The sequence below is a fragment of the Schistocerca nitens genome, unplaced genomic scaffold, assembly GCF_023898315.1.
Source record: "Schistocerca nitens isolate TAMUIC-IGC-003100 unplaced genomic scaffold, iqSchNite1.1 HiC_scaffold_440, whole genome shotgun sequence".
NCBI classification, from domain to species: domain Eukaryota; kingdom Metazoa; phylum Arthropoda; class Insecta; order Orthoptera; family Acrididae; genus Schistocerca; species Schistocerca nitens.
In genome coordinates, this window is record NW_026045973.1 from 76,719 (window position 1) to 101,340 (window position 24,622).

Genomic DNA, 24,622 nt, shown 5'->3' on the forward strand with positions numbered 1-24,622 from the left:
ATTAGTAAATACGAACAGTATCGTGCTGGGGTCACACATGAGAAATTTAGATCACTACACCAGTTACAGTATTGGCAGAAAATTAGCTTGTCTGTAGCCGTTATGTTGCAGAGACCATTCGCCATTTTTAAAACAAACCTTAGACTAGGTCTGAAAAAAAAACTACGTGTACAGAAGTTTAGAGTGTTTATAGAAGATAAAAAGGAACACTTTTTTATATGAGGCACGTGTCGCACACGTATGAAGGTGTTATCTGCACTGGCGTTCAGAGACGTTGTTCAAAGTGCTGTGGGATGGGCACTGTTTCAGAGGTGCTGCGGGCCTCCTAAGGGAGGGAGACGAGGTGTTCAGTGTACCAGACACTGGCAGACACCCCAGGTGAGGTGGTCGCCTGTTAGGCTGAGGCTGCAAACATTATTTGTGACACACACCACTTGTTTCGAGTGTGTTGCACAATCATTAGCAGCCAGCTGGCACTTGAGTAACGTCTCCAAAACATGACACAGCCTCTGTACATCGCTGGCGTCGGAACCTTCACGGGCCACGAGCAGGTGGGGGTGCACCTTTAACCTTTGTGTCACATAAACTTGTCATAGATCCAGACGGAGAGTTGCCGAGGAATCTAAACACTGACTTTGGAAAGAGCACCAGAGATTATCTTGCGTGGTATGCAAAATCACGCAAGATCTAAAACTACATATTCAGAAGGATATTTGAATTTCATTCCTCGAACAACTGAACAGTTGTCAGCGCATAACCATGAAGTGGCCGGGTCCCAGTATTAAACTTACCTACAATCTTGAAGTAATATTCGTAGAATGAATCGATGTAGTCAGCTGTAGTGTACCAGTAGACACGATGGAAGGCGTACAGTTCATCAGCGAGACTGAACATTTGCGACGCCTCTGGCTGCCGCTCCTTGCACAGCGCACTGAAGTCGTCGTCAAAGGAGGGGCTCCACGGCTGATAGCGCAGCAGGCGTTCACTCAACAGCGGCCGCCTGTAGCACACAGGGTGCGAGGTTAAAAGTTAAAACCTAGCATGTATAGTTTATGCAACAACGTACAAGTATCCAAAAATGTGTCTGAAATTTTATGGGACTTAACTGCTAAGGCCATCAGTCCCTAAGCTTGCACACTACTTAACCTACATTATCCTAAGGACACACACACACACACACACCCATGCCCGAGGGAGGGCTCCAACCTCCGCCGGGACCAGCCGCACAGCCTGACTGCAGCGCCTCACACCGCTCGGCTAATCCCGTGCGGCTAAAAGTATCCAGAACGGATTTCCACTCAGCAGTGCATAAGATACTTCCTGGTAGATGAGTACTGTGTGCGAGACTAGGACACAAACCTGAAACTTTTTCATTCTTTAAAGGATGCATGGAAACACAGCAAACAAACGCAAACCCATTGGTCTTTTTAGCATTTTAGCACATCGAGATTTCATCTTTAGATTTCAGAGCACTTGAGTGAGATACCGATTGTAACTATTTCTTGCAGATCATCCACTCCGTTCTGTGCTGCTATATCGTTTTAACTGGTTTCAGACACATCAAACAGCAGAATTGCAGCGCTTGCCGCAGAATACCTCTTTTCTTTAAAGAAGAATTTCGTATTCATTGCAAGAGAGTGAACATGTGATATTTATGTTAAGGATATGAATGACTTGTTCAAATTTGTTATAGATGATTTTACACACTGACATGTAGACATGTCTGTCATGAGCTGACGCACACATTACCACTTGAAAATGGCTCAAAAGACCGAAACTGCAATAGTAAAACAAATAATTTTTATAGTCAATGGCGAATATGACGCCCTTAAAAAGATAGACATCGAGCTAGCCAGGCAGGAACCGAGAGCCGCCGTCACAGCCTTACTTCCGCCAGTAGCTCAGCCGCTGCCTTCCAGCCGTCACAGAAGCTCCCCTGCACGGCTGGCGGGACCAGCGCTCCCGGAAGGATGGGCACTGCAGTGACCAGAGGCCTCGGGAGTTGCTTCCTGGGGGAATCCTCACTCTGGAGTGGAGAGTGCAGTCACTTGAAACGTCGGGGATCCGACACACGGCTCTGACCTGCCAGGGAGTTTCCTATCTGCTTTAGGTGATGTGACATCTGCGATAATTTTCCGTAAAGACTGTATGACAGCTGAAAGCAGAACTCCCACAGGAAGAAGAGCTCTATGGACAATCGTGAGTGTACCGTCAAGCAGGTCCACTTATTCAGTCCCATTCAGCTAATCCAACGGCTAAGGACAGCGCGATGCGATGACTTAAACTATTTCAAATCCGTCTTTGCAAATACCAAACATGTGTTTTTATTTCACAATAGGTCTTTCGTTTTACTGTGGCATTTTTATAATGTTTCTGCTTACATCCGGCAGTGTGCATCCCACCATCTCACACTGCTATGCTTGACGTGCAGAAGTACATGTCTGCTGACGTAAAACTTGACAAAATGACGCTTCACTATTGCATAAAAATGTTTCTTTACTTGGCTCTGAAGCATTCGCTCCGTCTCGCTTCGTGATTGGTTGGTGCGGGTCTCTAGTTTGGCAGTGAAAATTATCATATAGAAATTGTTGGCCGTAAAACTCTGTCCTAAGGTCAGTGTTCGGTACATCGATTCGATGCATATGTGTCAGGTACATATTATGATGAGAATGGAGCCCTCAGAATCGGGTATGAGACAATTTTTTCCTGATTAATCTACGACTGCATTCCCTATAGCCCATCAACGATGGAAAGTTTCCATACTGCCAGATACAATGCAGAACAATCCGTACTCCCTCTACTCCTTGTAGTATGGTCCTTGGTTATCACTGTTACTTGACAACGTCGTTGCCAATTAAAGCATGAAGCTGCATCATAATGAGTTCCGTGTGATGTCTGGCTCCCCAGTTTGACCGGAAAGCAGCCCCTCCCATAAGACATGTGGTGCCATGGTGCTAAGGCTCGCAAATCATTTCCACGTGACGTACAGCAGCACGCTGTTCTGCTTGGAGGTACAGTACCACACCTACTCCACTGACAAGCTGGGACTCAGAACCCGTGCCGTGATTAAAGTCATCATTTCTACGCCCCAGATGCAGGATGTACGTGCACACTGACAATGATCTGAATAAACATTATACGGAGATTTGGTTGGGGAAGAATTTCGGGAAAGAGCTGTTTTTAACATAATGGAGCCGTTCATTCCATAAGGCAACGAAAGAACGGATTTAAATGCAGCAAGGAAGTGAACAAACAATATCCACTGAAACAAGCTCTAAAGAAAATCTCGAAACTTCTGGACAGTTGCGAATGTACTACACAGCTATAATGATACAACACTGACTGCCATATTCAGTTTAGGAGCAAGTGCGTTGCAACACAAAGTGGCAAATCAACAGAGGACGCAATAAATATTCGCCACATGGAGCTAGAGTGTCGACAAGCGGGGCAGACCGCTGCCACGGAAGGCAATCGTCATCAGTTAGGGTACAGAGGCAGGGTCAGTGTCATATAGGCGGCTTTGGTCTGTAGTGCTGGAGCCATTACTGAAGGTATCATGCGAGTCCAGTAATGAAGTGGATTGGAGGAATTTAGAAATGACCGACTGTAAATGGCGATACGTGAACTACAGAAGAGACACGAAATGGCGTGCTGCCTGAACTAGGAGGGCGGTACCTAAGCTGCACCACTGCCGCTGGAGCTCTGTGACCCCCTCCCCTCTTGCATCTCCGGTTTTCGACTTTGTACTGACATCCAACAGAAGATGAACACGCTGGGTCGTATGAATAAACCAGACGACGTTCTCTAGAGAAAATTCTCGGAGCAAAAGGACATTCTCTGAGAAAGCTCTTACGAGCAAAACATTCGAAGCCATAATCTTAGACGAGAGGGTTCCTTTTTCACACTACCTCTGCTCCCTGCTGAGTTCTCGGTGTGTGTGATCTGCCTAGTCCGGCACAGAAAGCACGCGCAGTGTCACGTGTCATTCAGCTCGCTCAAACGGGCGACATGTCTGGAACCGGCACCAGTGTGTTCAGGCAGAGTTGCACTACGTTTCATTTTGTTTATTTTATGTGCGGCAACAAATTATTAAGACAACTATGTACAGCTTACGAAAATGCATTTTCTTGAGATGTTACCGAATTTACAAAATGCGGAAAACTTTTCAGTTACGGAAGTTAGGCGAACATTATGCGAACGAAATCTTAAGATTACACGACTTTTTATCTACTCCAAGCCGGAACTGTGTCAGAGTTCTCTAACACGAGATAATTTTGGTTACCATGGTGAACATCTGGAAGTGTCAGTGACACCGTTGTTTGGTGTAGGCCTACACAGAAGTTTTCTCGTACGTTACTCTGAAAACTTAGGTCTACTAAAAAGCAGCAAGAATGTCTTACTTTTAACTTCTTTTGAAAGGTCGTCCCCTCTTCTTTGGTGATTTTCTGGAGGGAAGTTCACCAGGCAAGTAATGTTCTTATTGTGAAACCCATATAAACTTCTACAGTGTCTCTGTTCAGCATTTTGTTGGGATACATATATCTTTCATTGCCTTCGAAACAGCATGAATTCTGCCATTACTGTTAAAAAGTATGTAAAACTTTACCTGAACAGAACTTACTCAGCTCGAAGAATGCTAAAGAGCTCGTTTCAGTGTTTTCCGATTGTGAGTAGCTCCTCTAGTTTTATTCATACGTGATCGGAGAACATTCTTTGCCTTAAGCAACATCCCTCACCTTTTCACTCACGTTGAGCACGTTCTCGGGTGGAGTATATTCTCTGACTCGCTTTACTCATGTGAACCTCAAAATGTCCTCCCAAAATTTCCAGTACGAAGTATATCCTCCGTTTTACTGACTCGCCCCACTATACTTCGCCAGCACCTCAGCTCTCACATGGACTCTGCCAGTGGTTCTTCGCCGATCATCTCCCACCCTTCGCCGTCGTCTTCATTGCTTCACCACTCACAGAGAGCCGTAGTCTGGCAGCTCCTTCGCCACTGCCTCCGTCAAATGCTCCACCACCGTCGCCGCCACCTGCGCCACCGTCGACTCCCTCTCCAGCAGCGTCGCTGGCTCTGCCGCCAACACCGTCGCCAGCCCCAAACCGCGGCCCGCCCCATCGCCCCCACCACTGCCGGTGCAGGAAGTTCCAACTAGAGGTGTACATGTTCCGCTTTTAACCCGCCCATGCTTGCCCGGTGGCCAGGCGGGCAGGCCGCCGCGCGTTGTCAAGAGAACGGGCAGGCTGCTTCACTCCCAGCCAAGCCAAGCAGAACCCAACCCGGGCGGGCTGCGGGAAACTTGCTTGCCTGCCCATATTACTGCTGAGCTGCGCTACGCAGCCGTTTAGTCGGCGCGCGTCATTGTCGTATTATGAACGTTAATCAAAAGTTTTTATTTTACCTGAGCACCAAAAGACAAACCCCAACATTATATATATATAATTTCAGGTAAAAAAATATTGGGTTTTATTTGTATATTCTTCCTATACGCGTATATTTCGGGCTTCTTATCTATATAAATAAAAATTAATTGCCAAATGTGTTGATAAGCGTAAAACTCGAGAACGGCTGGACCAATTCGGCTAAATTTTTTTTACTGTGTTCGTAATTCTCAGGACAAGGTTTTTATGAAATAAAATTTTTCGAAAATCGCCCGAAAAATTAGAAAATTGGACAAAAACTAAAAGTGCGTTTTCATTGTGTCCGTGTGTTTGTATTGCATACAATCTTGATGAAATTTTGCACACTATACCTTGAAACCAAGAGGAAGGTCACAGTCTACATAAAATTTCGTATGGTGCATGGCAGAGGTTCCTTTACATAACGGAATTCGACAAATTGTACGTATTTATTCCGATCTTGATGAAATTTGGCACACTTGATATTCTAAGCAGGATGAAGGGCGCTGTCTGCTTAAAATTCTGAATGGTGCATAGGGGAGGGTACTTTACTTACACACTTCTACACCAACCTACAATTTTATTCCGATCTTGAAGAAATTTTGCACACTTGACCATCAAGAGGAACATCACTGTCTACATAATATTTCGGACAGTACATTGAATAGAGTACCTTACAAAAGATTTTGACATCGTTTGCCGGTTACCATGAAAGTTCACTATGTACGCATGTTTTGCATGGAGAAGGTTTTTGAATATATATATATATATATATATATATATATATATATATATATATATATGTGTGTGTGTGTGTGTGTGTGTGTGTGTGTGTGTGTGTATGTGTATATACATACATTTCTTTTAAACGAGATGTGTATGATCTCTTTGAAATTTGATTGAGAGCTGTCTGACACATTTACAGTCATCGTGTTTGACAATTCGCGCACAGCAAATGTCGTTTAACAGTTGCAAACCATTTTTGGTTGAGTGAATGTGTTATATTGGCTGCAAAAAACCTTGATGTTAACGAAATGAATTTTCAGATTCAAAATATGACACCTGGCGAATTGCTGACATACAAGTCGGTTTATTCCGTTACTAACCAAGATGATGTAGTCAACTATCCTACGGAATTTTTAAATTCGCTGGATTTCCCCGGATTACCGTCTCCCAACCTGTAATTAAGTCGGATCGGCAATCATTATGTTGCGAAAGGTAAACCAGCCACGTCTTTGTAATGGCACCCGGCTTGCGGGGAAGAAATTAAAGAACAACATAATTGAAGCCACAATTTTAAAACGAAAGTACAAAGGTGAAGACAGTTTGATTCCAGTATCACTAAGATTCCGACCGACATGCCATTCGACTTTAAACGGTTATAATTTCCAGTGCAGCTTACATTTGCCATGTCGATAGATAAATCGCAAGGGCAGTTGTAATATGTTTGTGGTATCAATCTTGAAAATCATGTTTTTCACATGGCCATTTGTATGTCGCATATTCCCCTGTCGGGACACCTTCAACGTCATTTGTTTACGCACCAGAAAACAAAACTATCAATGCTGCGTATCAAAAAGTATTACAGTAAATGCTACCTAACAATAAACTTTGACACTGATTCACTGATCACCACAAAAGTTGACAGATATATATGAGTTTTCATAGATAGGTGAAGAGGAGATGAACTGAGGTGGCGGAATCCAACAGAGAGAGGACGAGGAGAAGGATAGAGGGTGGGGGGAGATGGGCCAAGGGATGGGTTCAAAAATGGTTCAAATGGTGGCCCTGAGCAATATGGGACTTAACTTCTGAGGTCATCAGTCCCCTAGAACTTAGAACTATTTAAACCTAACTAACGTAAGGACATCACACACATCCATGCCCGAGGCAGGATTCGAACCTGCAACCGTATCGGTCGCGCGGTTCCAGACTGTAGCGCTTAGAACTGCTTGGCCACTCCGGCTGGCCAAGGGATGGGGGGGGGGGGGGAGGTGATCAGAGAGATAGTGGGAGAGGACTAAATGGATAGAGAGAAAATAGGGGAGGGAAGATGGACTACGAGAGTATGGAATAAATAAATGCCCAGGCAACACAATGCAGTCTGTGCTGCACTTTTTAACACCGAAACGGATGGATATTTGTACTAAAGAAGTGAACCTCCACCCCCCAAAAAGAAGATTGGTCACCTCCCCAGAAGAATAAATTGTCTACGCCCCTATTAACCACTGTACTGCAATGAGAACCAAATTAAGATTTTGGAAGTCTAGATTCTTTAACTTTAGTATGTTTCAGCCAAGTATGACACCAATTATATAAATATTTAACTACGTTTCCAGGATGTATTTTGCTGGTTCTGTGAATTCATTCGAAGTTGGCAAAATCATTCTAAATTGCCAAAATGCATTTTAACAAAATCGAAGGACGTGTTTCGTATCCAGTTCGTCTAAAAACTATAGTACTGGGAATACAAGGGCGACCCTGAGCCATTTTTCGCGGCGCCTACGTTTGCGTCATGAGAGTCCACACTTGTAGTCTAGGTCTGCGTCATGAGGGACCAGATTTCGGGCCATCATGATGCAGACTAAGACGACGAGTGTTTACTTGCATGGTTCAAACCTAAACGGTGACTGTAGACCCTCATAACACAGACCTAAACGACGAGTCTGAATCCTCATGGTGCAGATGCAGACGCTGTGGAGAGTGGCTCAGAGTTTCCATTATATTTCTACTACAATACATTCATGGAAAAAGACGCTCTTCATTTTAGGAGCATTTGTAGTGTCTAGGTCTTCAGCATCTTGACTCTGCATGTGGGATTCCCCTTAATATAGAAATACCAGAATAAAATTACATTTTGCAATGTGTGTGTGGAACTCAACAAAATAAATTGTAATTTAAACTCATAATGTGTATTGCCTTAATCCACAAATGAATATTTTATTTTGCAGAACACTTTTCAACACAAAATATTTACAAATTTTCCTTCAGTTCCCCTGAAAGTATTATTTAGGCCAAAACAGATACTACTAAAAATATTTGGCTACTTTTGCAAACACAAGTAACAGAAAATGGTTTACAAACAATAATTAATGTCACTTGGGAGGATTTAAATCAAAAAGTTTAGTCTAAAATAAAAATGAACTGTATGCATTACAAAATTTCTATCTCAGAAATTGACGCCCAGAAAGCACAAGAAAGAAATCTGCACTCTTAATTAGTAAATTTGCGCTCAAACTCATAGTTTCCTGTTTAATGTTCTACTGTATTCTTAATGTGTCTGCTGATTAGTGTTTGAATTGATTATGATCATGATTATGATTATGATTGATTAAGACGTGATCGTTTTTCGCTAATTAGGTTTCCAGCGCAACTAAAAATTCTCTCACTAGAGGCACTAGTGGCTGGTATATTTAATTTTCTTCTTGCCACACACGCAAGTCGAGGAAGTCGTTGGGAGTTATTCTTCCACTCCCTCGTTCACACAGTGTTCTTGCAAGTATCTGCTCACTTCATCATGTAGGAGAGGAGGCTCTTCTGCCCAGTCCTCAAATTTCGCCATTTTGTACGACCCTGGATTTGTTTCTTGGGTGCTGTGATTGGGCACTTGTACTGAAACTGTACAGGTTCCAATTAATATTTGCAGAATAATGTGAAGATCGTACTACACATAGTTGAAATTATAATAGTTTTTAGATGATGCTATCATTTATCGTCCAGTAAAGTCACCAGAAGATCAAAACTGCAGGACGATTTAAATAAGGTATATATTTTTGGTGTGAAAATTAGCAGTTGGCAATAAATAATGACAAGAGCGAGGTTATCCCTGTGTGTACTAAACTAAGTCCGTTAAATTTCGTTTACAAGATCAACCAGTAAAATCTAAAGGCTGTAGATTCTACTTAATACCTCTGATTACAATTACGACCTACTTAAATAGGAATGCACACACAGAAAATGCTGTAGGCGTTTTAATGACAAAACACTCTTTTGGAGCATTGCTACACAGATGGAGAGCCTTACGATTGACGGAAGAGGTCGAAAGAGTCTAAATAAGGGCAGCTGGTTTGGTATTATCGTGAAACAGGGGAAAGAGTGTCGCGGAAATTACACAAGAGTTGGGATGGGAATCATTACAACAATGGCGTTTTCTGACGTGGCGCGATCTATATATGAAATTTCGATCACCAACTTACACCTCCGAATTCGAAGATATATGTTGAGTCCCATGTACATTGGAAGAAATGATCATCAGAATAAAATACAAAAAAGCAGCACTCAGACAGAGAGATGTAGGTGTTCTATCCCGCGCGAAATTCGAGAATAGGAGGCAAATAAGTTGAAAGTGGTTCGATGAACCCTCAACCAAGCACTTGCGTGTGACTTGCAGAGTAACCATGTGCATGTAGATGAAGAATATATGCATTATCTTAGGAGCTTACCTTCAGCACACATCTGTCGTGCTGCTTGGTAAACTTCAATTTTTTGATCCTCGGTTAACTTTCTTAATGTGCGGTAGTTAGCCACCATAAACGTTGCAATTTTATGCAACATACTAACGCACATTTTCTGTCCTAGGAAGGCATCGGCGGCTTGTTTCAAAGGTTTCATGTCCTGAAAATACATTTTCTCAACATACATATTTCACAAGTGGTTCTACAATATTCAGATGGAATAAAATTACAAACCTCTTCATCGTTATCCCGTACGGTACAGTGAGTTTTTAAGGCATAAAACCACGGTAGAACTAAATGTAGGATTCGCTCCTTGTCACCCTCTAGATCAACTGTGGCTTCTGTAAACGGCTTAAGAAATTCTATAAGCTGGCCAGGTAGATGGTGGTCATAACCAAGCATCTTATCAGAGGCACCTTCATTATGTAAAACACTGGATCAATCTGAGAATGGACTGATACAAGCATGTCAAAATAACTATTCCAACGAGTTGAAACCCACTGCTTTAAAGATGAGTTCAGTCTCTCACAGAGCCCTCTTCTCTTGGACTGATGATCTTAGAAGTTGAGTCCCATAGTGCTCAGAGCCATTTGAACCTCTTCTCTTGAAGTACGAAACCGTAGCCCGCACTGTATTAAGAATGCCTAATATATTTGGAACATTTTCTTTCAAAAACTGTTCGCTCAGAACAGACTGTTTATACTATGAGCCATGCATGGAAGACGCTGATATATTTCGAGAGTTTTGACAATGTTACTGCCCTGGTCTGTGACAAACGTAATTTTGGCAATGTCTTCCCGAGAAACACCCATAGTTTCTAAGCCATCTTCCAATTCGTTTCGAATATTCGAGCCAGTTTTTGGGCAGTCGGGAAACGCAGAGCACATCAGTACATATTTATTCAAACGCCAGCCTGAATTTATGTAATGCATTGTCACGGACATGTAATGCACCCCTTTGTAATTGTCTGTCCATAGATCAATTGTACTGGCACATATACCAGAACGAATCGCATCCACTATATCTGGGAGCATTTTGCTGCGCATTTTATCAGCTAAGGTTCGAACTTTTCTAGCTACTGTCACTCGGGAAGGCCTAACATTTTTAATATCAACTGAGCCATTTTTTTTACCTATGTCGATCAGTGTCTGCCCTAAATTAAGAAATACTTCTCCCTCTATACTGCTAAATGGTCTCAGGTCCTTAGCACACATTTCGACGCACTTTTCGGCCACTAAATCTTTGTCCTCTTTCACGATATTTACGGAGTGAGGGAACTGCTTGTGAAATTTGAACACATGTCGTAACATACTCGAGGTTCCCGAATAAGTACTTAAGAGCTTTTTACATAGTTTGCATTGAGATACACCTACCGATTTATTTGAAGCGGCCTCATAAACACACGAAAACGTTTCCCATGCGGCACTTGTGCTCTGTTTCGTTACCAGCATGTATTCGCCAGTTGTCAATTTTTTTTTCACTCTCACTAAAGTTCGACCTATTCATTGTGCTGCCTCCACCGTTGCGATAAACGAACTGCAGGCTAACTACCTGGCTACTCTAGTCACGGTAGCTTGACAGCGCAACCTGTTGTCAGGCGCAGCAAGCTGAGCGGGTCCCGTGAAGCTTGGCAGGCCTGCAGGAACCCAGGTAGCCCGGGCTTGCGGGAGCCCGTATCGGCCGCATTGCCCACTATGCCTCAGTACACGCGCACTCTTGTGTTTACGTCGCGGCAGGCTGACCTGCATGAATGGTTGCAGAGGAGCTAGGGACAAGCAGGCTGCAAGGGGAATTTGTACACCTCTAGTTCCAACCACATCCACCACCGCTGTAGCTTCGTCACCACCGCCATACTCTCCTGTCAATGTCCTTATCTACACCCAACTGGGGCCACCTATTACACCACAACCCTCATGCATGCAGTCATAAGACTAAACAAATGAAATATAATAGATAAAACCTCACGATTCCAAATGAAACCAAGCCAAAAATGATTTCACTAAATTTACGGACATGAAACCAATAGTTCCTCTCGTCTTTTGTATCTACATCTACATACATAATCCACAAGCCACCGTGCGGTGCGTGGCGGAGGGTACCCTGTTCCACAACTAGTAGTTTCCTTTCCTGATCCGCCCGCTGACAGAGCGAGGGACAGACACCTGTCTATATGCCTCCTTAGGAGCCGTTATTCCTCGTATCTTGTCTTCGTGGTCCCTACCAGAAATATATGCTGGCGTCATTAGGATCGCTCTGCAGCCAGGTTCTCTACACTTTCTCAGTTGTTTTCCTCGAAATGAGTGTCTTCGTCCCTGCTGAGCTCCAGAAGCATATACGTAACACTTCCATGCTGATCGAACCTCCGGTAAGAAATGTACCTGTTCCGCCTGAATTGTTTCGATGCCTTCTTTCAATCCGACCTGGTACAGATCCCAAACACTCGAGCAATGCTGAACAAGAAGTCGCTCTGGCGTCCTATACGGGGTCTCCCTCACACAGGAACCACACTTTCACAAAACTCTCCCAATAAACCGAAGCCGACCGTTGGCCTTCCCTACCAGAATCCTCAAATGTTTATTCCATTTCATCTCGCTTCGCACCATTACGGCCAGATATTTAAACGAAGTGACTGTGGTAAGCAGAACACTTGGAATGCCGTATCCGGATATTACGGGTTCGTTTTTGCTACTTATCCGCTTTCTTCTACAGCAAGAGCCACCTGCCATTCATCACACCAACTAGAAATTTTGTCATCTTGTGTCAACCTGCAGTCACTCAACTTATTCCATGTGCTCGTTCGTCCGTTAGCACCCCGCAATGGGACACCGTGTCAAATGCTTTCGAGAAATCTAGAAATATGGAATCTGCCTGTTGCCCTTCATCCATAGCTCTCACGCGAGAAAAGGAAAAGGTGAGTTTCACAGAAGCAATGCTTACCAAAACCGTGTTGATCTGTGCACATAAGCTCCTTAGTCTGAAGAAAGTTGATTATGTTCGAACTGAGAATATGTTTAAGGATTCTGCAGGAAACAGGTGTTAGGGATATTGGTCTGTAATTTTGTGGGTCCGTTCTTTTACCTTTCTTATACACTAGAGTCACTTGCACTTTTTTCCACTCGCTTGGTTCTTAGCGCTGATCGCAAGATTCGCGGTAAATGCAAGCTAAGTAAGGGGCCAGTGCCGCACACTACTCTTTGTAAAACCAAACTGGCATTCCACCTAGGCATTGCCACTTATTTATTTTCAGCTGTTTCAGCTGTTTCTCTACGCCAGCGGTACTCATTACTATGATTTCCATACGGGACTCTGTGCGACGGTCAAACGACGGCACGTTTGTACCATTCTCCTGCGTGAACGATTTCTTAAACGAGGAATTTTTAACTTCGGCCTTCCTTTTGGAATATTCTACCGCCAAAAGCAGACTGGTCAACGTGTGACTGAATAGAAGCGTTACATCCGCTTAACGATTTTGCAGAGGAGCAAAACTTTTTCCGGTTCTCCGGTGGTAGCAGTTGTATGCTTCGCGCACAGATCTTTCCACAGACGCACGAATATCTACAAATCTTTCTGTCCTCATTTGCGCGTTCTCTTCTGAACCGAGGATGTAACAGCCTTTCGATCCTCAGCATTTTCCGAATCTTGTTATTAAAGCACGATGAGTCTTTTCTGCGCTTCATCCACTTAGTAGGCGCATACATTTCCGGATCACGATTTACAGTCTCTTTAAACTTTAGCCATAATTCATATATGGCCATAATTCTGGAATTAAATGATTGTATTTTATTGTCTAAATGAGACGCTGACAACTGCATATCAACTCTCCTAGCGTTCTCGACTGATTTACTGACTTTCGTAACCATAGTCGCTATGATAACATCATGATCACTAATCCCCATCTCTATGCTGACGCCATCGATAAGGTCCTGCCTGTTTGTGCTGGCTGCCGAACTAGCTGCTCAACACAGTTTTCGGAAAACGTGTTCGAAAGTCCTTCACAAGACTGTCTGTCTGCACGAACTACAGTGAATCCATAGACGTCCCAGTCTATACTCGGTAGGTTAAGGTCACCGCCAGCTAGTGTCGCGTGATCTGGATATTTATGCAATGCTGACTATTTACCTTCTTTGAATGGCTCCACATCTGTCTCAGCGGAGTCGGGTGGGTGGTAAAAACATCCAACAACTGATATGGTTTCACCTAGTCCTGTTACGTGCGACCACGTAACTTCACTATAGCACTCAAATTCAACCTCAGTAAAGAGAATATTTTTTGTCAACTGCAATCAACACTTCCCCTCCTACGGCGTCGAATATGTCTTTCCGATAAACATTCCAAGACTCGCTAAATATCTCAGAGTTCTTTTACTTTGGGTCTTAGCCAGCTCTCAATTCAAGAATAATTTGAGGCTGAGAACGTTCATGGAGGAGAGTAAATTTGGGAACTATGTTACAAATACTTCGAGAGTTGACTGATGAAAGTTTCAGAGTCGAACTGACTTTACTCTGAAAGCTATCTGATTTCCCTAAATGTGTACCAACTGGCGAGTGTTCATAAGAGTACCTCAAACTACTGGCTAGCCTGAAACCCCCCATGTACACTCCACAAGTACTCTGCTATCCGATTAGCTGCTTCCTTTGTGTAGTGCACCCCTGTCTTGAAATCTACCCATCTCCGATTTTCAGTTCACCTTCCCAACCACTGTTCATTCCCACTGCCTGACAAAATATCGATAGTTTTATCCCGTCACACTATCTGCATGTGTCCGTACACAGTGAACCAGTAACCCACTCACAGTTCTGATGACAGATGTGGAGTAGCAAACCAAAAATCCCCACACGATAAACATCGTGGAGTAACAATACCGTTCCTCAAAAACAGCTCCACTTGGCTACAAATCATGTTCAATCATCCTGCATAATACTTTATCCTGAGTGTGTATTTTACCACCCTGGCCGTGATCTGTCCTACTGCTTGTCTCTGTCATCATCCTATAGCACATAATTTCGTTCCTCACACTGACCACTGCCTCTCCACAGCTATTTACCCACATCAATTCTCATGATGAACTCAACTGTGGATGTCGGTTGATCACCTTCGTTTCAGAAGACCTAGTCCATTTCCCAGACACACTCATCCCAAAGCGACTCCCCTACCGACCTCTTCAGATATAACTGCAGAAGTCTTTCATCCTATTGTTAGTAATCACGACTTAGTCTAATTGTCCATCCTAATCCATGTTCTCCACCTCCATAGCTATCCCACAATAAGCCACCTAAAAGAATCCAACAACACCGCCACAAGACGTGGGGTGCCTGCTGGGAGCTTGCCCATTCCCACACAGGAAGCCACCTGGTCACCCTCCGTAGTGCCAACATATCTCCTACACTACTCCATTCCACGGTTCCATATGTCAACCACTCGAGAGACTATTCCGCTTTCCTCCCGCTCGCAACCTCCAGTATTTACGCTCTATGCTACGGACTGATTTAAACACACCAACCACAGGACAAAATATAAGAACGATGGCTATCCGCTTCCTGCCTCTGCTGACGTCTTCCCATCTTCCCTCATCGCTGCTTAGATTTTTCCTCCATCTATTGAGATGAACATGACTTCCTCACCGACTGGATGCCAGTATCTGGACTAGAGTCGCAACTACACGGTATTACCGTAATTTCTCCCGAAGTGTTTTTTTTTTTTTTGTCCCGAATAAGACACGCTCGCTTTTTGTGTCAGGTTCCACATCATTGTTTCCACAAATTATGAAAACTTCGGAAGTGTCTGTAACCATCAATACTTTCTCTAGTAAATGCAGTAACATCGTTTTTTGTGTCAGTTTTCTCTGCTTGTCTGTTACGTAATACGTTGCACATTTTAAGACACAATGCGAATAAAAAAATCGAAGGCTAAACGGAGTCAAAAACCTTTGTAAATCACGAGTTTCTGTAACCATGTCCTTCAGTACTGTCTATTAATGCTAGTTCTTTACTCCATTCTGAATTAAATGATCCCTGTGTTTTCTATAACTTTAATGAATACTTCCATGGATCAAAGTGAGATAAACTCCAATAAACCATAGTGGGTACGACAGACATTTGAGTGTACACTGGTTTATACCTGAGTATCAAGTGCCCTGGCCCGTCCTTGTCTTCTTCCACCTCGTAGTGCTCCACCTGTTTGCTGGCTGATTGCATGTCCTGTACACATCCGGTTAATTTCGTGCGCAGCATGTTTTTCACACGTTCCACGTCCTTAATCCAACCGTGGAGTTGCTGATCACTTGCGTGGTTACCCTGAGACCCACAGAAAATAGTTCAAATTACTTTCATAACATCCACAAGCAGCAGCCTGTCTTAGTATACAGTTACATGTAGCACTATTACATGACACTGGAATTACTGCCAGCGCATGAGTGTAGTACATTCAGTTTTGTACAGGCATAAAAACATTAACGCAAAGCAGATGCCTAGTGGGGTTTTATTAAATAAATACATTTCTCAAACTGTGACATCCGATAAGAGAGGTGCAGATATTTCTTGGTAGTTGACATTACAGACGTCTGAATGTATGAATGTATACTCCCGTGACGATGTATCCAACTGAAATGTACTGGACCAGCCAGCAGCGTCGAGTTCCTACGTGTAAAGCCACATGTCGTGGCAGGAACTCTGAGGAGATTCTATTCAAACTTTTGAACGATTTTCGAAAATAGAATGGCCAGACTGTTGACAAATCCGTCAAAATCCTACTCGTTACCAACGCTGTGAGAAACCTGAATACACGTTATGACCTTCTACAAACGCAACAATAGACATCAGCCGCTCCATATCTGAAACATTATCTCAGTTAATTGTGCACACACGAAATGTCAGTTTGACTCAAAATTTTGTAGCGTTTGTCTGTTGCCTGGCTGATCGCTTTTGCCGAAAATTTCCGTTTGTTGCTCGTCATCTAACACAATGTCGTCTGTATCTGAACACGTCTCGAATATTGCAGATTTGAAGGAATGTATTGACTGTCCGAGTGTTAAGATAATTTTTTCTGGACCATTTTCGGGTACGAAGTTCACATTTATGTCACATATTAAGGTCTATGCTCCTTTGGCGTTGTACAAATTGTAGGCTTCTAAGTCAATGCAGTAAAGATATGGCCATTTAATTACACATTTTCATACTTGAAAAATCACTCACAAAAATCTGTAAGGCCATCCCTGTTGATATAGAATCATGACATTTTGGAAGAAGCCAGATTTCACAGTGCAAATAAAGGAAAAAATCTTAAAATCCATAATTAGTAACCTTGTTGTTGTTGTGGTCTTCAGTCCTGAGACTGGTTTGATGCAGCTCTCCATGCTACTCTATCCTGTGCAAGCTTCTTTATCTCCCAGTACCTACTGCAACCTACATCCTTCTGAATCTGCTTAGTGTATTGATCTCTTGGTCTCCCTCTACGATTTTTACCCTCCACGCTGCCCTCCAATGCTAAATTTGTGATCCCTTGATGCCTCAAAACATGTCCTACCAAGCGATCCCTTCTTTTAGTCAAGTTGTGCCACAAACTTCTCTTCTCCCCAATCCTATTCAATACCTCCTCATTAGTTACGTGATCTATCCACCTTATCTTCAGCATTCTTCTGTAGCACCACATTTCGAAAGCTTCTATTCTCTTCTTGTCCAAACTAGTTATCGTCCATGTCTCACTTCCATACATGGCTACACTCCATACAAATACTTTCAGAAACGACTTCCTGACACCTAAATCTATACTCGATGTTAACAAATTTCTCTTCTTGAGAAACGCTTTCCTTGCCATTGCCAGTCTACATTTTATATCCTCTCTACTTCGACCATCATCGGTTATTTTACTCCCTAAATAGCAAAACTCCTTTACTACTTTAAGTGTCTCATTTCCTAATCTAATCCCCTCAGCATCACCCGATTTAATTTGACTACATTCCATTATCCTCGTTTTGCTTTTGTTGATGTTCATCTTATATCCTCCTTTCAAGACACTGTCCATTCCGTTCAACTGCTCTTCCATGTCCTTTGCTGTCTCTGACAGAATTACAATGTCATCGGCGAACCTCAAAGTTTTTACTTCTTCTCCATGAATTTTAATACCTACTCCGAATTTTTCTTTTGTTTCCTTTACTGCTTGCTCAATATACAGATTGAATAACATCGGGGAGAGGCTACAATCCTGTCTCACTCCTTTCCCAACCACTGCTTCCCTTTCATGCCCCTCGACTCTTATAACTGCCATCTGGTTTCTCTACAAATTGTAAGTAGCCCTTCGCTCCCTGTATTTTACCCCTGCCACCTTCAGAATTTGAAAGAGAGTATTCCAGTTAACGTTGTCAAAAGCTGTCTCTAAGTCTACAAATGCTAGAAACGTAGGTTTGCCTTTTCTTAATCTTTCTTCTAAGATAAGTCGTAAGGTCAGTATTGCCTCACGTGTTCCAACATTTCTACGGAATCCAAACTGATCTTCCCCGAGGTCCGCTTCTACTAGTTTTTCCATTCGTCTGTAAAGAATTCGCGTTAGTATTTTGCAGCTGTGACTTATTAAACTGATAGTTCGGTAATTTTCACATCTGTCAACACCTGCTTTCTTTGGGATTGGAATTATTATATTCTTCTTGAAGTCTGAGGGTATTTCGCCTGTCTCATACATCGTGCTCACTAGATGGTAGAGTTTTGTCATGACTGGCTCTCCCGAGGCCATCAGTAGTTCTAGTGGAATGTTGTCTACTCCCGGGGCCTTGTTTCGACTCAGGTCTTTCAGTGCTCTGTCAAACTCTTCACGCAGTATCTTATCTCCCATTTCGTCTTCATCTACATCCTCTTCCATTTCCATAATATGGTCCTCAAGTACATCGCCCTTGTATAAACCTTCTATATACTCCTTCCACCTTTCTGCCTTCCCTTCTTTGCTTAGAACTGGGTTGCCATCTGAGCTCTTGATATTCATACAAGTGGTTCTCTTCTCTCCAAAGGTCTCTTTAATTTTCCTGTAGACAGTATCTATCTTACCCCTAGTGAGATAACCCTCTACATCCTTACATTTGTCCTCTAGCCATCCCTGCTTAGCCATTTTGCACTTCCTGTTGATTTCATTTTTGAGACGTTTGTATTCCTTTTTGCCTGCTTCATTTACTGCATTTTTATATTTTCTCCTTTCATCAATTAAATTCAATATTTCTTCTGTTACCCAAGGATTTCTATTAGCCCTCGTCTTTTTACCTACTTGATCGTCTGCTGCCTTCACCACTTCATCCCTCAGAGCTACCCATTCTTCTTCTACTGTATTTCTTTCCCCCATTCCTGTCAATTGTCCCTTTATGCTCTCCCTGAAACTATCTACAACCTCTGGTTTAGTCAGTTTATCCAGGTCCCATCTCATTAAATTCCAACCTTTTTGCAGTTTCTTCAGTTTCAATCTGCAGTTCATAACCAATAGATTGTGGTCAGAATCCACATCTGCCCCAGGAAATGTCTTACAATTTAAAACCTGGTTCCTAAATCTCTGTCTTACCATTATATAATCTATCTGAAAGCTGTCAGTATCTCCTGGCTTCTTCCATGTATACAGCCTCCTTTCATGATTCTTGAACCAAGTGTTAGCTATGATTAAGTTATGCTCTGTGCAAAATTCTACAAGGCGGCTTCCTCTTTCATTCCTTCCCCCCAATCCATATTCACCTACTATGTTTCCTTCTCTCCCTTTTCCTACTGACGAATTCCAGTCACCCATGACTATTAAATTTTCGTCTCCCTTCACTACCTGAATAATTTCTTTTGTCATACATTTCATCAATTTCTTCATCATCTGCAGAGCTAGTTGGCATATAAACTTGTACTACTGTAGTAGGCATGGGCTTTGTGTCTATCTTGGCCACAATAATGCGTTCACTATGCTGTTTGTAGTAGCTAACCCGCACTCCTATTTTTTTATTCATTATTAAACCTACTCCTGCATTACCCCTATTTGATTTTGTATTTATAACCCTGTAATCACCTGACCAAAAGTCTTGTTCCTCCTGCCACCGAACTTCACTAATTCCCACTATATCTAACTTAAACCTATCCATTTCCCTTTTCAAATTTTCTAACCTACCTGCCCGATTAAGTGATTTGACATTCCACGCTCCGATCCGTAGGACGCCAGTTTTCTTTCTCCTGATAACAACGTCCTCTTGAGTAGTCCCCGCCCGGAGATCCGAATGGGGGACTATTTTACCTCCGGAATATTTTACCCAAGAGGACGCCATCATCATTTAATCATACAGTAGAGCTGCATGTCCTCGGGAAAAATTACGGCTGTAGTTTCCCCTTGCTTTCAGCCGTTCGCAGTACCAGCACAGCAAGGCCGGTTTGGTTAATGTTCCAAGGCCAGATCAGTCAATCATCCAGACCGTTGCCCCTGCAACTACTGAAAAGGCTGCTGCCCCTCTTCAGGAACCACACGTTTGTCTGGCCTCTCAACAGATACCCCTCCGTTGTGGTTGCACCTACGGTACGGCCATCTGTATCGCTGAGGCACGCAAGCCTCCCCACCAACGGCAAGGTCCATGGTTCATGGGGGGGAATTAGTAACCTTATAACTCTTGAAAATACTTTTCGTATTATTTTTTATCAGTGTATTTGTCTGTCCATCTGTTGGGAATCTTTTTCTCTGGATCAGATCTGGGTATCATGTTCAAATTATGTCACATACAAAGGTATACGGACCCTTGGCGGCGTAAAAGTTGTAAGCTTATAACTGACTCCAGTCAACAGATATGGCTATTTATGTCTCGTGTTTTATAATCGAAAACTCACTCATCGAAACCTATAGGGTGCCCTCCATTGACTTGGAATCATGAGATTTGGCAACAACTAAGTTTTCCGGTGCAAGTAAAGCAAAAAATCTGAAACTTGTTAACTTGTAATTATATCACATAAAAATGTCGTTTTCGATTTGGACATACATTGTATTCATCACCTGTTGAAAGAATAACATACGGACATTACTGCATCCAAAAATAAATTGTATGTTGTATTCATGATTTAGTACGTAAACAAAAATGTGTTATTAAATCTTCTCTCCCTACATACGTAAACTAAAGTCCTCTGCTTGCTTGTTCTTGTTTGTTTGGGCTGAGGAAATAACATAGAATTTCTGAATCGATCTTGGTATAGCTGGGATCAGTATCTTGCCAGTAACGTTACAAAGTATCGATAACAGGCAAAAATCATTGGGAAACTCGATTCCCAGGATGGGGAGTTTGTACAGAACCCTTAGTGCGTGAGTCCCTCTCGCACTTGCCCATTCTGTTTTCCTTTCTTCTATCTACCCTAGCATCACCCAGTGTGTTGTTCTGGAAGGTGAGTGCTCACCACAGACATGGGTGCCGTCGGGAGAGTCTGAGGGAAGTGCGACGGAACTGCTCTTGTTCTCTGTACGTGGAGTCCCCAAACCTTTTGGGTCACACTGAAACAGGTGACAGTGGTTGCACAGTAGATTAAATTGAGATAGGGAACCAATACTCGAAAGTGCATATTTATTGTGTTGAGGACATACACAGCATACACCACCTAACAACAATGTAGCTCACAGCAATTCTTCAAAGTAACGACGGTCAGTCTGAATGAATGCATGTATTGCAATGATGCCTGCAGTTCTTCACACCCTTGCAAAGATCTCGGGTGTCCGTTGTGCACTCGAACAGTAGCAGCTGATAAACAGTGTACACACCTGACCACCAAACGGACCTACTGTGCACAACTAGGCTCGTAGCACTCAAGCATCGCAGTGGCGCATTAACCTGTGCCGCAAGCACACCACTGACCCTGCTGTCAGCTGTCCATTGCATCAGATAGCTTGTGTCGTGTTCATGGTGAGGTGTGTTGCTGTGTACAGCGCACAATGAGTAATCAAAGGTGAAATGTGCAAGCACTGGGACGAACGGATTTTGAGCCCTATGTCTGCTTGTGTCAATCCAGTATCGTTCACAGCGCTGTACTTTCCAACTACATACAGTTTGTATTGTTTGTGGATGAGGCCTCATTCATCCGTGATGTTGTTTTCAAAAGGCAAACAGGCAGATCTAGAATGAGGACAACACCCACGCCACCCATATCGGCCAACAGCAAAGATTCTCAGTCAAGGTATTTTAGGGCATTATCCAAGATCATTCCATTTTGATGTTAATGTTTGCAAGCACCTGAAGAATACTCACACTCATTGTAGGACTGGAGACGGGGGGTCCTCTCTGATGGCCATTGCGATCGCTGGATCTTACAACCCTGGACTTCATTCTCTGCGGTTATGTCAAGATGTAGGTGTACGAAACACCTGTAGATACAGCTGAAGACCTGCTTGCCAGGGTCCAAGCTGCCTGCCTCCTGGTACAACATTGTTGCTCACGGGCGAGGCCTCCACGACGAGTGCGGCCGCTTCATGTTTAAAGATGATTAAAGGTGTAGCTGTTGTCACACGCATCGACTCAGTCTGTGTTTCGACAAGTTTCTACACAGTTGTCACTTCCGCCCAGCTGCTCAGAACAATGAAGTGTGACATGTCTTGGAAGACAGTAGCGTGACTGACTCGATTCCACTATCGCAGTAGCCGCCACGATACAGGAATGACCTGTGAGGATATGCTGACGTCACTCCGAAACTGTGATCACAGAGAGAGCGTCATGCACGTCAAAGGTCGTGAGGTGGTGGTGTGAATGTGGGATATTTTCAAGAACACTGCCATCCTGAATTTGGAATCATTCAACTGTATGTCAGTCCGACATCGTAAGCAAGTGTACGGTGCTGGAGAGAAAACTGGATTTACTTGTGTTGCAGATATGTGCAAATATTACTTTCTTAATAAAATTTTTGTTCTTGTTTAGATACTCCCGAGCTCATTTTTTACAGTTCTTTTGTCAGCTGTGTTTATTTACCAGGCGACATCTACACTCTTTTTGGAGAACTGTCGAGACGATTTCCCAAGTTTCTGCAATGTGTCACTCAAAACGTAACCGATCAGCAGCTACTTGCAGCCAGCATATTCCATTTCGTGCATTTCTGTCACAGCACAATCCCACTCGTTTAATATGTAGAAGTTCTTCTTCTTACGAGAAATAAACCCGTTTGTGCTGCCTTGCGTCCACGCTTGGTAAGTAATGAGAGTAGTAGCAAGTTGAGAGAGGCATGTTCAAATGTGTACCAACACGCTGGGCACTGTCGCAATGCGCTATGTGTAAGTAATGTTAGTGGTGAGAGAAGAAGCGTGATGAACTGCGACTTGAATTGCTGATCAGCGCACGCTGCGTGGCTGAAGGGTTTTGTAAACAGCCCTGCGGAGGGCGACCCGAGTCTTTCTCTCTCTCCGACTGCCAGCCAGCCCTGATATCGGAGTCAAGCGCTCGTGCGGTATCCGTGACGACGATGGTGACTGCAGTCATGGCCACGCACGTTGGGTAACAATGATGACGCCGCACTGTAGTCACTGTTTACCGACGACGGTGTGACGTCATTCATCATGGTCACCTTGGCTGAGGATGAAAGCAACTATACATATTTTCTATAGTGTTTTTGTTTATACACTACTGGCCATTAAAATTGCTACACCACGAAGATGACGTGCTACAGACGCGAAATGTAACCGACAGGAAGAAGATGCTGTGATATGCAAATGATTAGCTTTTCAGAGCATTCACACAATGTTCGCGCCGGTGGCGACACCCACAACGTGCTGACATGAGGAAAGTTTCCATTCGATTTCTCATACACAAACAGCACTTGACTGGCGTTGCCTGGTGAAACGTTGTTATGATGCCTCGTGTAAGGAGGAGAAATGCGCACCATCACGTTTCCGACTTTGATAAAGGTCCGATTGTAGCCCATCGCGATTGCGGTTTATCGTATCGCGACATTGCTGCTCGCGTTGGTGGAGATCCAATGACTGTTAGCAGAATATGGAATCGGTGGGTTCAGGAAGGTAATACGGAACGCCGTTCTGTATCCCAACGGTCTCGTATCACTAGCAGTCGAGATGACAGGCATCTTATCCATATGGCTGTAATGGATCGTGCAGCCATGTCCAGATGGGGACGTTTGCAAGACAACAGTCATCTGCACGAACAGTTCGATGACGTTTGCAGCAGCATGGACTATCAGCTCGGACACCGTGGCTGCGGTTACCCTTGACGCTGCATCACAGACAGGAGCGCCTGCTGTGGTGTAGTCAACGACGAACCTGGGTCCACGAATGGCAAAACGTCATTTTTTCGGATGAATCCAGGTTCTGCTTACAGCATCATGATGGTCGCATTCGTGTTTGGCGACATCGTGGTGAACGCACATTGGAAGCGCGTATTCGTCATCGCCACACTGGCGTATCACCCGGCGTGTTGGTATGGGGTGCCATTGGTTACACGTCTCGGTCATCTCTTGTTCGCAATGACGGCACTTTGAACAGTGGACGTTACATTGCAGATGTCTTACGACCCGTGGCTCTACCTTCATTCGATCCCTGCGAAATCCTACATTTCAGCAGGACAATTCCTGACCGCATGTTGCAGGTCCTGGATACAGGCCTTTCTGGATACAGAAAATGTTCGACTGCTGCCCTGGCCAGCACATTCTCCAGATCTCTCACCAATTGAAAACGTCTGGTCAATGGTGGCCGAGCAACTGGCTCGTCACAATACGTCAGTCACTGCTCTTGATGAACTGTGGTATCGTGTTGAGGCTGCATGGGCAGCTGTACCTGTACACGCCATCAAAGCT

The 24,622-nt window shown here is 43.6% G+C and overlaps 1 protein-coding gene across 1 annotated transcript in view; it reads right to left on the reverse strand.

Annotated features, from left to right (window-relative positions):
- The window catches only part of LOC126232129 (uncharacterized), a 121,462-nt gene that overhangs the window by 14,303 nt on the left and 82,537 nt on the right, over nucleotides 1–24,622 (reverse strand). Inside the window, exons 9-10 of the mRNA XM_049942437.1 lie at nucleotides 15,975–16,150; nucleotides 792–1,000 (exon numbers count right to left, since the gene is read on the reverse strand). Of these exons, the coding sequence (XP_049798394.1) occupies nucleotides 792–1,000; nucleotides 15,975–16,150 (385 nt within the window). The remainder of the gene's footprint in view (nucleotides 1–791; nucleotides 1,001–15,974; nucleotides 16,151–24,622) is intronic.